This window comes from Peromyscus leucopus, chromosome 10, assembly GCF_004664715.2.
Source record: "Peromyscus leucopus breed LL Stock chromosome 10, UCI_PerLeu_2.1, whole genome shotgun sequence".
NCBI classification, from domain to species: domain Eukaryota; kingdom Metazoa; phylum Chordata; class Mammalia; order Rodentia; family Cricetidae; genus Peromyscus; species Peromyscus leucopus.
In genome coordinates, this window is record NC_051071.1 from 76,273,544 (window position 1) to 76,290,696 (window position 17,153).

Below are 17,153 nucleotides of genomic sequence, written 5' to 3' on the forward strand. Positions count from 1 at the left end.
TAAAAAAGGAAATCATAATTCCATCAATCTAGAACACAAATGTTATACCAAATAACAATAGCCTTGGCATAATTATACAGAGCTTCATCTTAACAAAGATAATCTCATTTAAATGAAAATTATAGCTAAAAAGAAATATAAAATGCTTTAACTTTGAATCTTACCCTATTTAAATCGTGGGATGGGGGCGTTAGCTGAGTGACATCTGGTGGAGGGGCTGAAAGAAGATTATTAGGATAGTCTAAAAGATAGCAAACAACACTTGTATGGCCACCTTTTGCTGCTTCTATCAACATGGTTGAGCCATCCTAAAAGAACAAATATAGAAGGGGAAAAAAGTTAGTACATTAAGAAAGCTATCAGGTCTCAGATACATTCAAGTTATATATCTAATAGGAAAGTTTTTTTTTTTTTGTTTTTTGTTTTTTTTTTAATATATTAATGCTGTGGGATGTTCTGTATGTCCTGTGGGAGCCCTTCTTGGGTTCTTTGTGGCGTTACCCAGCAGGTCCGCATAGAGGATGATTAGGACCATGGGCCTGAGTGCAGGTGTTTGAGATGGTCTGCACTTGGCTGTGCTGGGGGATGGTCTGTATGTCAAGCTGTTCTGATTGATCAATAAATAAAACCTGATCGGCTGTGGCTAGGCAGGAAGGATAGGCGGGACTAACAGAGAGGAGAAATAAAAGGACAGGAAGGCAGAAGGACTGACTGCCAGATGCCGACAGCACAAGACGCATGTGAAGATGCTGGTAAGCCACGAGCCACGTGGCAAGGTATAGATTTCTAGAAATGGGTTACTTTAAGATATAAGAACAGTTAGCAAGAAGCCTGCCACGGCCATACAGTTTGTAAGCAATATAAGTCTCTGTGTTTACTTGGTTGGGTCTGAGCGGCTGTGGGACTGGCGGGTGACAGGGATTTGTCCTGACTGTGGGCAAGGCAGGAAAACTGTAGCTACATATTAAGGCCAGATAACTAATACTCAGAATGTCATTACAAATACAACTTACATGTGGCAATTTTATAATGTTCAAGATGAGGAATTCATAATGCTGCCTTAACCACTCGAGTTACCTACTTTTAAACGGTGAGTAGGGTCTGCCCCATGAGCCAAAAGCAGTTCTACCACTGCCAGATGACCTCCTGCACAAGCCAGGGACAGTACAGTATGGTCATTATTAGCTGTGGTTCGATTCACATTTGCTCCTAAAACAGACATGGAAAAACTATATTAGTAGAGTGATAAAAAAATTTAAGAATTATTCATTTTTAATTTATATGTATATGTGTAGATCTGTGTGAGTTTATGCCCCATGTACGTGTAGATGCTCTTGGAGGCCAGACATTGGATCCCCAGGAACTAGAGTTACAGTAGGCTGTGGGCTATCTGATGTGGATGCTGTGAACTGAACCCAGGTCTTCTGGAAGAATGCCAAGTGTTCTTAACCACTGATCCATTTCCCAGCCCCAATTATGGCAAAATTCTACAAATCATTTAGTGTTTATGCACACAAGCATATATGTGTGTGTGTGTGTGTGTGTGTGTGTGTGCATGTGTAACATGGTATGCACGTGGAGGTCAAAGGTTCATTTTCTCCTTCTACCATGTGAGTTCTAAGCCTTAAACTCAGGTCATTAGGCTAAGCAGAAAGTATCTTTACCCAGTGATACTCACTGACTCATTTCATTGGCTCAAAATTATGGAAAATTTAAAAATCATAAAGAGTAAAGCCAACAGTGCAATAAAACCTCACATACCCATTATCCAGTTCCACTGATTATAAACAGCCTCTCATTTCACATAATCCTCATTTTCATGAAAATTCTCCTATACAGAATTATTCTAAAGCAAATCCCACAGAAATATGATATATTTTTCTTATAAATATTTTAGTATATATCAGTAAAGATAATACAAGGTTGTATCATACCTAAGGCAATCATTGTATTAATAAAGTAAAATACAGGGGAAAGAAAGATGGTTAAATCAATGGCTAAGAATATTTGAAACTCTTCGGAGGCAATCCAAGTTTGGTTCCCAACACCCACACAGATCTCACAAGCACAGGTACCACTTGTTCTAGGGGATCTGATGCCCTCTTCTGGCACCTGTGGGCATTGCATGCATGAAATGGTGTCTTCTATGACTGAAATACATTTAATATATTAATAATTACATTAAATACATTTAAATACATTAAATTTTAAAAAATTACAAGGAATAGAAAAATCTAGTAATGTTCCTTTAACCCCAGGACTTGAGATCTCATGCCTTTGCTTGAAAAGCACACACGCCTTTAATCCCAGGAAGGACATGGCTGGATGGAGACAGGAATTAAGCAGCAGTTCAACTGAGACCCTCAGGGGTGAGGACTGAGAGGCTTTCAGTCTGAGGATTCGTGGAAACAGGATTAGCTGAGGAGTTAGTGAGGTAAGTTTGGCTGTGCCTTGTTCTGCTTCTCTGACCTTTCAGCTTTCACCACCATGTCTGGCTCTGGATTTTTTATTAATAAGACCCTTTACAATTCATTATAGAAGGTAGAATATAATTAATTCAACCAAAGAAAAGGCAGGGCAGTGGTGGTGTATGTGTTTCACCCCAGCACATGGGAGGCAGAGGCAGGTAGATCTCTGTGAGTTTGAGGCCAGCTTGGTCTACAGAGCAAGTTCTACAATAGCCAGTGCTACACAGAGAAACCCTGTCTCAGGAAAAAAAAAAAAAAAAAAAGAGTGTGGGGAGGGAGGGCAGTAATTATGGACTTAAATCCAGTCTTGAAGTGTGTCACCATCATGCATTTTTCACCAATCTGTACCAACTTGTCCTGGAATAATTTGTTCAAGAATTTATTTCTGATTTTTTAATCTATAAGAAGTTTGAAGACTACTGAACAAAGAGTAAACATTTCCAAGGTGCATATGGCCCTTCACTTATCAATCATTTCTGTCCTATTATTTGCTTTAGAAGTAGTATATTTAATCTGTTATGAAGAGTAAAACCAATTCTTGAAAAAAGATTTAACAGATTATATAGTAAATACTGAAGAAATAATTTAAAGTTTTGTGTTTATTTGGTCAGTAAAAAATGCAAAAGAATAACTGCAGATTATGAATAAAAATCTTCATGTAACTTGACACGTATCACAGTTTAATTCTGAATACTTTCTTCATTCAATTTAAAATTATTCCACTATCTTTTAAAAAGAGGACAACGTAAGGTAGGAAAGGTGCTTGCCCCAAGTTCTTCAGGGGAACAAACAAAAACCCATGTTGGAAAACAATGCAGTAGTACACAAACAGAATAGGACTTCAACATAACACTAGCTTACACAGAAGACATTTTCTTTGTGTTTCTTTTCAAGAGTGCTACTTGGTGTAATAGTCTTTTGTAGCTCACAGATATTATATTATGAGATGTTTATTACTAATGTTAGGAGCATCCCTTCTCCATATCATATAATAACCACAAAATGTTCTTTACCCTTCAAAGGTCAAAATGCCTTAGCATAGTTCTGGATAGATAGTTAAGAAAAAAAAAAAACTTCTCTATAAGATTACCTTTACTAATTAAGAACTGAACTGTGCAAACATGACCAGCTCTGGCAGCTTTCATTAAAGGAGTTCTTCCACCTTCAGATTCATGTTCCTGTTTTAAAACAAAACAAGAAACAAAAAAAACCTCACTGTTGTATAACTCATATTTAATTGCAAGGGAATACTTAATCTTTTCATTAAAAAAAAAAAGGAAAAGTAAACTTAATTCTGAACCCAAGCATATTAAATATCACATAATGAGCAAAGAAAATATACTTTCAATTAAAAAAAAAAAAAGATCTGCACTTTATTGTAATAATCTGAAACCTAAAGTAGGGGATTAGTAGCACGCACCTGCACTTCTGGTTACCAGAAGCTGCAGCAATAGATACAGCCTGGCATGCTGGCACCCAGGCTTCAGAAGAAGACTGAAACAACACTTCATCTAACTCAAGCTGGGAAATGTCCTTTCTCTAAAAAAGTGATTGTAGAACTCCAACATTGGACAGTCAATCTGCTCCCCCTTTTTAATGGTGAGATCCTGCTACATATCTCAGACTCACATAGAACAGTGATCCTCCCACTTCAGTCTTCTGAATGATAGGATTATAATCTATACGACCTCTCCTCAAACTCTTGTCATTTTCTGAAAGTCGCATATAGCACAGGTTAGACACAAACCTCACTCTGTTGCGTACTCCCAGTCTCCCGAGTACTACGGTGAGACTAGATCTTCCCTCCACAGATACTTTACACCTTTCAAGCACTCAGACAACTCCTGCAATTTCAATTATATAGCTCTTCTGTCCAGGCCTCCCTTTCCAAACCCCATCCAGCCAATGAACTAGTATCTCAAATGACTAGTTACATCTTTTGACCTTTATCACTCTCTGTACATTCCCTGTGACATCTCTTAATACCCTGCACTGAATGCACTTAAGATCCATTTTACCCTCTTGACTACTTTATGTACTACCTATGGGACAAAATTATTAAATACTTATGTTTTAACACTTTAATTGATAATGCTTAAAACATAGTAGGCAACTTTTCCCCCAACCTACAAAAGAAATGCTTCTAAACAACATTTACCTTAGGTAAACAACTAAGGAAGGAAAATTTAATTTGTAATTCCATCTCTAAGCAGAAAACATTTGTTTGTAAGGGCATGGGATTAGTGAACTGAATATTACAAAAATAAGAACAAAAACTAAATAATGTAAAAACAAACAAACAAACAAAACAAAACAACAACAAAAAAACCAAACCTGACTATGACTTTAAATAAAAGGAGGAAAGAAAAAAAAAAAAAAAAAAAACACCAACAAAGTGAGAAGATATGCCTTTGATTTAATTATTAATTTCCTGCCTTTGTTTGCAGAGGCGGGATCTCACCATGGATTCCAGGAAGGCCTTGGGACTCTGGACTCAAGTAGCCTAGGTGGCCTTAAACTCTTAAACTCTTAGGTACCTTTCTGCTTCAGCCTCCCAGGTGCACAAGCATGTGCTAAAATGTCTAATTCATCTTCTTTATATAAATAAAGATTTAAGTGATACAGCTTACCAGATCTGCACCTGCCTGAAGTAAGACATCTGCTACATCCGTATGGCCATTTTCACAGGCGTATGTTAAAGCTGTATCTCCTGTTGCTGTCGTGGCATGGACATTAGCTCCTGTAACAGTTAAAAATAATCACTGTTAAAAAATCATTTTACAAAGTCAACATAAACCTGTTTTTCAAGATAGCCCACATCTCCTAAAATCAGACAAAATATCCGTATCTATTTCTAGAATGAGTACATTGACAACATCTTTAAAAGAGGGAGAAGTCTGCAACAACTGCTCAGGACGTCAAGGTTAACTACCATCAAGCCTGACTGCGCAAGTTCAGTCCCCAAGACCACGTGGTAGAAAGAGAGAACGGACTTCTACAAGCTGTCCTCTGCCTGTGAACACATGCACTGTGGCATGTTTGCATGTACACATACACAAATTTTTGAAAGAAAAATATATGAATAAATGTACTTGAAGCTAAAATTGCATATACTTACTATGACAGCTAATTTATTCAGAACACACACAAAGTATATCCTATCTTTTCACCACATATTCTGTGTGCCATAACATAAAAAATACTTGTACTGTGATCCATATATCATGCAATATATTCCCAAATGCAAAAAGGCATACCTGCAGCTAGTAAGTATTTAACTAACTCCAGGTGGCCCTCTTGAGCAGCTTCCATTAGAGGGGTAGAACACCCGAGTTCTATGTCAGCTCCAGCCTTAATCAGAAAGTCTGCCACTTCCAGAAAGCCTCCACAGCAAGCCAGGGTCAAGGCAGTTTCTTGAGTTTCTTCTGTCTGTGCATTGATATTTGCTCCTAAAAGAAAGATTCTACTTAAAGGAAGTTCAGGAATTTATTCAGACACAAACAAAACACAACTGTTTTCTAATGAACTATATCTAAAGTGAATAGAAGTATCTCTTCCCTATTCTTGGCAGTCAAAAGTAAATGGGAAAAAAACCCACATCCACAAGTGGGTATCTACTATATGTAGGTAGAGTGTTTAAAAAGGTACTAGTTATGAATAAAAGGAGTCATAAAATTACCTAATTCCCGCCTATAAAGATTCAAAATGGAGGATAAATGTACTAATGACATTAGCTAACATTTAATAAGCTGTTACTATTTCCCAGGCAGTATTAACAGTCCAGACTGTTAAGGTACACTGATGTACATAATTCAAATTTGAGGTAGGGGCAATGCTGGAGACCGAACCATCCATGGCCTATTGGATTAGGTGATTGTGTGGTGCTGGACAGAGATCAAACCCAAGTCCTTGGGAACACTGAGTAAATATCCTACCAATGAGCAGCATATTTCTAAGGCCTTACGTTGGTATTATTTTCAGCACCATTTTACATAAAGCTGAACAAGCTGAGGTTAATTCATTTAATTCACTTGCCCTAGCAACATTACCACCATTACTATTACTTTCACCATGGCTGATTGACCATTGCACCACCTTCCACCCCTCCCTCCCACTAGAAACCAAACCGTCATGCAGTGTAAATGATTCACATTTCAGTAAGTCTGCCAGGCTGTGGTGGCACATGCCTTTAATTGGAGCACTTTGGAGGCAGAGGCAGTTGGATCTCTGTGAGTTCAAGGCCAGCCTGGTCTACAAAGCTAGTTCCAGGACAGACAGAGCCACACACAGGGAGACCCTGTCTCAAAAAAAAACAAACAACAACAAAAAAAGAAACTACTTCAAAACCTGTACGTTTAAAGTTCCAGTCAATAGAACCTCTACAGAAAAACAAGTAAATGTGCCACTTGTGTTAAATGTTAAACTTGTGTTAAATTTGTTAAACAGAATAACACTATAAATGTAATGGGAGATTATTATCTAAATGTAGATATTTAAACTACTATATCATTTCACCGTTTCCAGAAATTCCTTCTGTTCTGGCCTGAGCTCAACAGTTTCTGATGTATATGCACCTAGATTTGTTGGTCTCGAGTGTTCTTCTGTTTTCCTCAGACAGTGTCTCCACATGTAGGACTGGATGGCCTCAGCCTCCTAAGCACTGTGATTACAAGTGTCTAGTCCCTACTTGGCCTGCTGCATACTTTCAAGCTAAGTTTCACAGAAGTGTTTTCCATGTCGTTCCATTACACACTTATATTCATGAGTAATGTCCTAACTCCAAAGAATTCCCTCACTGTATTAGGCTTGGAGAATTGTGATTTTGTTTTTGTTTGTTGTTTTATTTTCTCACAGCATATGACTTTCAAAGTACTACATTGAAGAAAATTCTACTGAGCCATTTTACAGCATACAATGTAGAAGTTTGGGAGCAACAGCTCAGTGTAAATTTACTGAGGAGGTGATGTGCTGAAATTCAGCCTTAACAAAGACTTCTGTTTTACCCATTTATGGTTTAGTATTTACTACAAGTGCTTACCTTGGCCTAGAAGTAATGCCACCATTTCTTCATGTCCTTCACGGGCTGCTTCCATCAAAGGTGTATAGCCTTCATCATTGACCTCTTCCAGGCTAGCTCCTCTTTCAATAAGTAAGGCTGCAAGTTCCACATGTCCCCCACATGCAGCCAAAGTCAATGGTGACTCAAATGAATCAGCTGGCATGTTCACTTGAGCACCACTGTCCAGAAGCAACCTAGCTACTTCAACATGGCCATCCTATTCACAAGCAATTAAAAAAAATTCAATCAGCACCATAAAAACTTGAAAGAAAAAAAACACACAAAAAAAACTTCTCAATTATCACACAATGACAGTTGCTGACCTTTACTCAAAAGAATAAATATACACCTGACAGCTTGGTAAACGCATGTCATGTGTTGCCTGTATTCTTTATCCTACAGAAGTTCAAGGATTTAAAGCAAAGAGATGAAAAATAGTCTCTCTAATCAAGAAGCTTATCAGCCACCAAAAGAGAAGAAGGAAAAGAACGGGAGACAAACTTAAGGCCACAGAGAATAAGCAGAGCATGGCAGACATTTGAATGACAAGTGATAAAGCTCAGGTACTGAGAAGGCAAATTTTTTAACATCTTTAGAGTGAGCAAACTTTTGATCTAGCAGGAAACTAGATGCCATGGAGAAAAAGCCTCCTGTGTTAAAGGACAAAGTGAATACATGATGCTTTCTTTGTTGTTCGTGTAAGCCCCAGGGAAATGACAAAAGACAGGAGCTATCTTACTACTGCAACTACTCAACAATCTCCATTCTGTCTTCCTTTCAAGGAATAGTTTCTTTTAACCCTTTATGTACTTCCCCCACACATAAGGCCACCTTGCTCTGAATGTCTTATTTTCATGGTTACATTGTTATTTTTGCCGTTTTGAAATGCTTCCCCATTATGTCAAAGACCAACTTAGAGCTTCAACATTTTAGCAAGACCTCCTAAGTGCCTGGCCTCTATTCATATACCTTTTAATTACATCTAACTATCCATCCATCTACCCATCTATTTATTATTTATTGAAACCAAGTACTGTGATTAAAGGTCGGTCTATCTATCTATCTATCTATCTATCTATCTATCTATCTATCCATCCATCCATCCATCCATCCATCCATCCATCCATCCATCCATCCATCCATCCACCCACCCACCCACCCATCCATCCATCCATCTACCTACCTACCTATCAATCAATCAATCAAATCAATCATTTATTTATTTAGACTGAGTACTGGGGTCTGGGCATATATCTCCATGCCCAGCTATTTGCATTTATTTATTACATTTCTAGTGCATATGGATTGGGCCTATCGAATATTCCTCCTTAATTTATCTGTCTAAATACAAGTTATTTTCATAGCACAAGGTAGCAAAAGTGACTGAATTTCCTTTATCAGAGAGATTGCTGAATTGGTCATTACTATTGCTGTTCAAGAATCTCATTTAATCCTCATGAGAACACCAGAACAAACATACAAAAATCATTTTACAGACAAAGAACACAAAAACTCCAAAAAAACGTACACATGTTCAAAGAGAAACTTTTAGTAAAACAAACACAGGGATGACAATAAAGAAAGCAATATATAATTCAAGTAGTAAATGATGATCATCTACCATTTCTCATAAATCTTTCCTAGTTTTTTCAGATACCTCCCTTTTTGTAGATTATAAATTAAAATACAAAAGCTTAAGAGTACTAATATAATTAATTTTCAAGAACAAACTCTAAAATAGAATTCTTTTTTATATTTTGTTTTTACAGACTTTTGTGTGTTATGTGTATATCTGAGTGCTTTCTCTGCTTTTAAGTGTACCGCGTGCAGGCAGATACCCACAGAGGCCAGAAGGAAAGTGTCAGATCCCCTTGGAGCTATAGTCACAAGCAGTTGCAAACTCTACCACGTGAGTGCTGGGACCAAGTGCACAGCCGCGTGTGAGTGCACGTGCACATACACACATTTGATTTTTTTTGAGAAAGGGTCTCTCTACATAGCCTGGCTGTCCTGACTCATTTTTTAGACCAGGCTGTCCTGAAACTCATGGAGACCCATTGTCTCTGCCTCCCTAGTGCTGAGATTAAAGGCATGCATTCATTATCGTGTCTGGCAGCTCCTTATATTTTGACAGGGTCTTGCTATGTAGCCATGGTTGAGCCAGTACTCACTATGTAACATAACTTTGCCTCAAATCAACAGCAATCCTCCTCTTTCAACCTCCCAAATGCTGTGATTACATGTGATCACCACCAAGGGCAGCTTAAAAATAATAGTTCAGCTAAGGTTCTGTTCTACAATAAAGTAAAGAAAAAGAGAGCTTTTACACCCAAGGAAAAGGCTCTTTATTTTACAGCAGCTCTACTTCTCCCCACCTACTATGGAAATATATTTCATATATTCATTCACCCATCTTACCATGCAAGCCTCCATTAGAGCAGTGTGCATTTCATCTGTTTTATGCTCTTGATCGGCGCCTGCTTCCAAAAGAAATCGCACCATCTCTAGATGTCCTAAATCAAAAGTGTATTGGATTACTTACATTTATTTTCAAAAACTATTTTTAAAGTCAGTGATATATAATTTTTAGTGCATGTTGTAGAATATTTGATCACTGTGGACCCTAAGATTGCATTATTTACTGGAAAAAAATCTGTTTCTAGTCATGGTGTGGCTCAGGCCTAGCACACACCTTTAATCCAAGAACTTTCTTCTTGAATATTGTAAACAGGATTAAATAGTCACCCACAGGTCAAGAGGCAGAGTAAGCAACCAGCTGACAGGAACTGAACATAGTATTATTAAGAATAAACCACAAAAAGAGTCAGGAAGATGGATAGAGAGGTACACAGGAAGTAGAAGGGAGTTTAAAGAGATTGGTTTTCAGACATTAGGAAAGGGAGAGGCTTCAGGGACTTCAGGAAGGGAGAAAGATCAGCTGGGTGCTTCCTCGGTCTCTGAGCTAGCAGGCTTTCACCCCAGCATCCGGTTTATTGGTCCTTATTGGTATGAGTCCCTTTTGGTAAAATTGAATGATTGAAGTTTTGTTAAAAACAACAGGTACAGGGCTGGAGAGATGGCTCAAAGGTTAAGAGCACTGACTGCTTTTCCTAGGTCTTGAGTTCAATTCCCAGCAACCACATGGCGGCTCACAAACAACTGTAATGAGATCTGGTCCCCTCTTCAGGCCTGCAGGGACGCAGGCAGAATACTGTATACATAATAAATAAATAAATAAATAAATAAATAAATAAATAAATAAATAAATAAATAAATAAATCTTTAAAAAAACCAAAACAAACAAACAAAAAAAAAAAACCAGGTGCAGGTAAATAAAACAAAACAAACAAAAAAAACAGGTGCAGGTCTGTATGTAAATTTTTATGAACCTAATTCAGCACACTAAATTTTTTTTGTTTTTTAGATTTTTGTTATTTTTTAATTATGTCTCTGTACATGTGAGTGCAGTGCCCATGGAAACCTAAAGAGGCTATCAGATCCCTGGAGCTGAACTTGAGAGCTTCCATGAGGGTGCTTGCAAAATGAATTCAGGTCCTTTTGAAAAACTAGCCATCCATCGCCCCCTTCCCATTTATTTTCAAGAGCTAGTAGCCAGGATGAAAATCATTCAAGCTATTCCATCTATGAGTTCAAGTACTTAAAATGACAATAAACAATACATAAACTTTTCAGGAGGAATTGTAAACCACATGTATGAAAATATTCTTAAAATATCATTTAATTTATATGCATTCCTTTACTTGGAGATAAAACATATGATAGAAACACAGTTTCAAATAAGTCTATGTTTCAGTTCAATAAGTTAGTAGAAGACCAATTATACTTAAATAGGACTTTGGATACTATATAAGAGAGCAATATGAAATGAGTTATAGCCAATTTATAATCAACTGGAATTAGACCAGAAGATAAAGAGCTCAAACGAGACTTAGTAAGTACAGCATTGATTACACCTTGGTTTCCCTTCAAGTATCTGCATCAATGCTCAATCTGTCTGACTTCTAGACCTTTTCCGTATTGTTTTCAAACTAACTCCCAGGAAATCCCAATAGAAACAGAAGAAGGTTTCATTGACTCCTTAAGATGTACTCCATTAGCTTAATGCAAGTCCAACCTTAGATACCATCTCTAGAAAGCAGAGCAGACAATGGGTGACAGACCAGAGTTGTCACATGTAGTCTCATCACAAAGCTCTCTGGCAAGCTGGGAAAAGTAATGTAATGGAACCAGTTCTGGGGTCAAAGTGTTTGTAAAAAGTATATAAGGCCACCCAATAAAAACTTCCCAAAGCTTAACTCCACCAATGCTTAATAAAGACCAGCCCCTGTGCCTAATTGTCAAACAGAAACAGGGAAGTTAACTGACTTCAACTGTGTTTTCTACCTGAAAATCTGCTAACAGACACTCAAAATTAAACAGCTTAAAATTTTAGCAATTTATATATCTAAGTATTATTGTCTCATACTTTTAAAGAAAATCAGTTCTAAAGACAATACAAGATCCTGACCACTCTTAAACATAGTAGAGCAAAGCAATGGCAAGGAAAAGGGCTAGGCTGAAGAAAGACCAGAGTGGAAATTTTCAGCAGGCACTCATTTACAAACTTAGCACATGAGGAGCCGACATGAGGGTGAGTGCCTCCTCCTTAACTTTTATATCTGCACTTGCAAAACCTTTTCCTTAATATCTCAGATCAATGGCTGAACAGTGTTTTATGAACTAAATGTGGCCTGGGGAGAGATACAGACACAAAGTTGCATGGCTTATTTTTTAAGTTTCTTAAAAGTTAAAAAGAGGGGCTGGAGAGATGGATCAGAGGTTGAGAGCACTGACTGCTCTTCTAGAGGTCCTGAGTTTAACTCCCAGCAACCACATGGTGGCTTACAACCATCCTTAATGAGATCTGGTGCGCTTGTCTGGCCTGCAGACATACATGCAAGCAGAACACTATATACGTAATAAATAAATCTTAAAAAAAAAGTTAAAAAGAAAAAGAAAACCTCTCAATTTATAGCCACACATCTGTCATACCCTTGGATATGAAAGAGCCAGGGATTTAAAAGAGTCAGGGAGTCATATCTGGCCCACCTAAGAATCCAAATTCTGATCTCTCTCAGTTCAACACCACCCTGGCCTACAAAATGAGTTCCAGGACAACCACAGTTATTACAAAGAGAAACCCTGCTCCAAAAAAAATAAAAACCCCAAACAAAAGAATCCATATTCATTAGTAAATATTTTTGGACCGGTTGGCATTTAATTATCGTGTACCTTCTCAAAAGGTAAAGCATTTCTAATATGCCAAACCATCATAAAGTGTAATCACATTAAAATTATAAGCTTCCTCCGATAAGACTGTCAATTTTATTGACAATATTTACAATTTTGAGACTATATAGTATTAAGCTTTAAAACACTTTAAACAATCTTATTTACTTTTTTTTTTTTTTTTTCTTGGTTTTTTGAGACAGGGTTTCTCTGTGTAGCTTTGCACTTTTCCTGAAACTCGCTTTGGAGACCAGGCTGGCCTCGAACTCACAGAGATCTGCCTGGCTCTGCCTCCCGAGTGCTGGGATAAAAGGCGTGCGTCACCACCGCTCAGCACTTATTTACATTTAATGACACTATATACTATTAAGTTGTATTGATAATTTAAACTGACTTTAATTTCATTATTTTATTTCAAGAACATTTATACTATACCTTTATAACAAGCTAATGTAAGGGCACTCTCTTTAAATTCATTGGAATGCGTATTGATGCCAGCTCCATTTTCTAGCAGCAATCTGGCTACTTCCACGTGTCCAGCACTCCAGCTTCCATGAGAGGAGTATGACCATTTTCATTATGGTCCTCAATACTAGCACCGGATTCCAAGAGCACCTTTACAACATCTACATAGCCTCCAGCACAAGCGTAAGTAAGAGCTGTGTTGCCTATTTAGGTAAGAAAACAAAGAAAAGACATTAGCATCACTCACATGCACACAAACACAAATGAATGTACATCTCAATCCAATGAGATGCTTCAGTGCATAAATGGACATATCAAGCCAGATGACCTGAGTTTGATCCCTGGGGCCTATATGGAGAAGGAGGTGAGAACTGACTCCAGCAAGATGTCCTTTGATTTCCCCAAGTGTACCATGGCACATATGTGCATACACACACATAAATAAAATTAAATGTAAAACTTTTTAAAAAATGAAATATCAAATTTACATTTAAGAAGCTGAAATGGAAAACTATGTCCATAATAAATATTTAGTAATAGACACATATAATTGTAGTACTTAACTGTACTTTCTCTATCTGAAATCAACTTCAAATCCTCCCTTTTTATTTAAAACCAATATTGTCCTGTGCCTGGTGGTACGGGGTCATCATCTCAACTACTAGAAGGCTAAAGCAAAAGGATTAGAAATTCAAGCCCAGCCTGTGCTCCAGAGTGAGTCTAAACAACTTCTTCTGAGTCTGCCTTAAAATACAAAGTAAAAGGCCTAGGATCTTAGCTCATTTGGGTAATGCTTGTCTAGCATGTGCAAGATTCTGGGGTCAATCATTTGTACTGCCAAACAACAACAAAAATACATGTCAGATTATAGAAAAATCAGATACACTTATCAAGACTAGAGAATTAAGATTTGACAGGGAAGCCATACCCAGGACATATCAATAAAATGGCTATCTAAACAAGACCTGAACAATAATTCCAACAGTGGACATATTAACATCCAAGAAGAAATCTCACAGAGTCCCAGCCCTAGACAAAGAACTACAGGCAAATAATGACTGCTAGTAGGAGGAGATTCAGCGTTTCCCAGAGATAAACCCCCATAAATTAGTCATCTAATAACAAGTGACCTGCCCTAAAAATCATTTACACACAACCCACACTAAAAGGACTCAGTAGGCCGTATTTGTGTGTGTGTGTGTAACAATAAATAGTAAAAGAGGCTGTCAATTTGAGAGGGAATGAAGGGTAGGGGATGAATGGAGGGACATGGGATGGTTTGAATGAAAAATGGGAGGTGATGGAGGAAGACAGGGGAACACGTAAGTAATGTATTTATACTTTAATCTAAAATTAAAAAAAAAAAAAAACTTTGGAGAACTGTAAATGAACTGTGCAATTCTTTCCTGAACTTTTTCCTTCACAAATGAGATAAAAGTTATAGTTAGCTTTAATACAAAAAATGTTTCATAAAGAATTATTTTTAATAAAGGTCATCATACCCAAAACCTATCATATATAACCCACATACTAATTGACCAATGTCAAATAATTTAAAATAGATTCATATTTTTGTTTTTGGAATATGTTATGCAGTTCCACTAGCTTCAATATATAGCAATCCTCCTGACTTGGCCTCCCAAAGGCAGAAATTGCAGTATGAGACAAGACAATGAACAAAGAATCCCTTCTTGGTGATTAAAAACTTGCTATGTTAAAAGAAACCCCAACTTAGTAAATTTTTTTATATAGACTTCTTTTTAAAACACAAAACTACATTTGTTTTTGTTTTTTTTAATCTGAAGAAAACTTACAAAATACAATACAATATTAGACCCAGATCTGACCCAAAAAAGAAATCAGTTTAGGCTAAACTAATGCCCATTGGACATGTTTTCATAATTCTTTTTCCTGGGCCACAATTCAGCAATATTAGAGGATCATGGTCTAGTCCTTGTTGTCCATCTATTTTCCCTACATCTTGCATTAATAGTGAAAAGGAAACCAGGGTTTGAGAACTGTAAGCTATACTTCTCCACATCTACATGGCAGTCTTTCAAACTGAGTGCTTAACATACTTTAAAAAAAACCCAAGAATGTCTTATAAACCTAACAGGAAACATTTTTTTAAATATTATTTTAAACCTCATAGAGACTTGGGCAAATATGTAGCACTTAAGTGTTGTGGAATCTTATTTTAAGATGTTTTACATTTGTTTTTGCTGTAGAACGTTGTTTTAATGATGCAAAGATGTGTTGCATTCTTTTATGTTACATTTGTTTAACTCTGAAGATAGTACGTTATTTTGCCTGTCTAAAACACTGATTGGTCTAATAATGAGCTGACTAGCAATGGCTGAACAGAGAAAGAATAGGTGGGGCTGACACACAGAGAGAATAAATAGGAGGAGAAATCTGTGAAGGGAGATGGAGAGCCAGAAAAGGAGGAGAGGAGAACTCCAGGGGCCTGCATCCAGCTACACAGCAAGCCATGGAGTAGTAAGTAAAGAAAGGTATACAGAATAGAGAAAGATAAAAGCCTAGAGGCACAAGGTAGATGGGATAATTTAAGAAAAAGCTGGCTAGACTAATGCAGGGGGAGGGGCTTGGACCTGCCTCAACTGAATGTACCAGGCTCTACTGACTCCCATGGGAGGCCTTACCTTTTTGGAGGAGGGAATGGAGGAGGAGTTGGAGGGAAGACTGGAGGGGGAAGGGCAGGAGGAGGGAAGAGAGGGGGATCTGTGGTTGGTATGTAAAATTAATAGAAAAATTTCTTAATAAAGAAAAAAAAAATAAAGCTGGCTAGTAATAAGCCATGCTAAGGCCAGGCACTCAAAAGAAGTAATAAGTTTCCATGTGTTTTATTTTGGAGGTGGGTGGTGGGCCCCCAAAGAACAAAGAGTTAAGAGGAAAAAATAACAAACTACACTTAAGTGAATACCTTCATGAGAAACAATTATTAAAAGGGATGCTACTAGCTAATAAAACTGAAAAGGAAGCATGCATAACCTGTTGAAGACTGTGCATTGACATCTGCTTTGTGAGCTAGCAGCAACTTCACAATTTTGACATGTCCTCCATTAGCAGCAGCCATTAAAGGGGTAATGTCACCTTTGATTCCCCTGTCTTCCACATTTGCATGCATTGCCAACAAAACCTGGAGAAAGAAGAAAACAGTTTATAGAGTATTAAGAAAGTACTCTGAAAGTTTTCAATACATTTATTTATATAATACCTCCATACGCATAAGATTCCTAGGAATCAAAAACTAGACAAGCTGTATGCTACAAGTCTGTATTGAAATTAGCTCAACAGGCAAAAGGGTTTATTCTTTTCCTAATAAATGGTAGTTTTAAAGGCTTATTTCTATAACACAAACCTGTGCAAGCTCATAGTATCCAGCAGAACAAGCTAAACAAAGGAGGCTCTCTCCTTCCTCGGTGTGTTCATTTACACTTCGACCTTCAATGAGTAATTTTCGCACAGCATTTACATCTCCTTCTGAACAGGCCTCTGCCAAACTGCGGCTATGGCAAGAAGAACAGAGTCATCTCAGAGGATGATATAAAAATCTGCATCATGTAAGTATTGTTTTCATGTCATTCTAAATTAAAATTAACCAGTATTCTAAAATGTTTTCAGATATGTACAACTAATTCACAGTAAATAATGAAATTATAAAAATTCAAACATAAATGTTATAGATTAAGCTTTTGTTCAATTGCTAGAAATTCTATGACATTAAGAAAATATAAAATGGGTAAGACACCTACTAATTATGAAAGCCAATCTGAGTTCTTCCATCAAGTAAAAGAATATCAGACACAAGATGGGAGCATGTAATGTTAACAGTAGAGTAACTAGCAGAG

At 37.2% G+C, this 17,153-nt stretch overlaps 1 protein-coding gene across 1 annotated transcript in view; it reads right to left on the reverse strand.

Annotated features, from left to right (window-relative positions):
• Positions 1-17,153, reverse strand: part of Ankrd17 (ankyrin repeat domain 17) — a 142,630-nt gene that overhangs the window by 58,528 nt on the left and 66,949 nt on the right. The window contains 11 exon segments of the mRNA XM_028881891.2: positions 165-308; positions 1,082-1,209; positions 3,559-3,646; positions 5,099-5,208; positions 5,726-5,917; positions 7,507-7,744; positions 9,946-10,040; positions 13,252-13,359; positions 13,362-13,484; positions 16,294-16,441; positions 16,664-16,811. Coding sequence (XP_028737724.1) covers positions 165-308; positions 1,082-1,209; positions 3,559-3,646; positions 5,099-5,208; positions 5,726-5,917; positions 7,507-7,744; positions 9,946-10,040; positions 13,252-13,359; positions 13,362-13,484; positions 16,294-16,441; positions 16,664-16,811 — 1,522 coding nt within the window.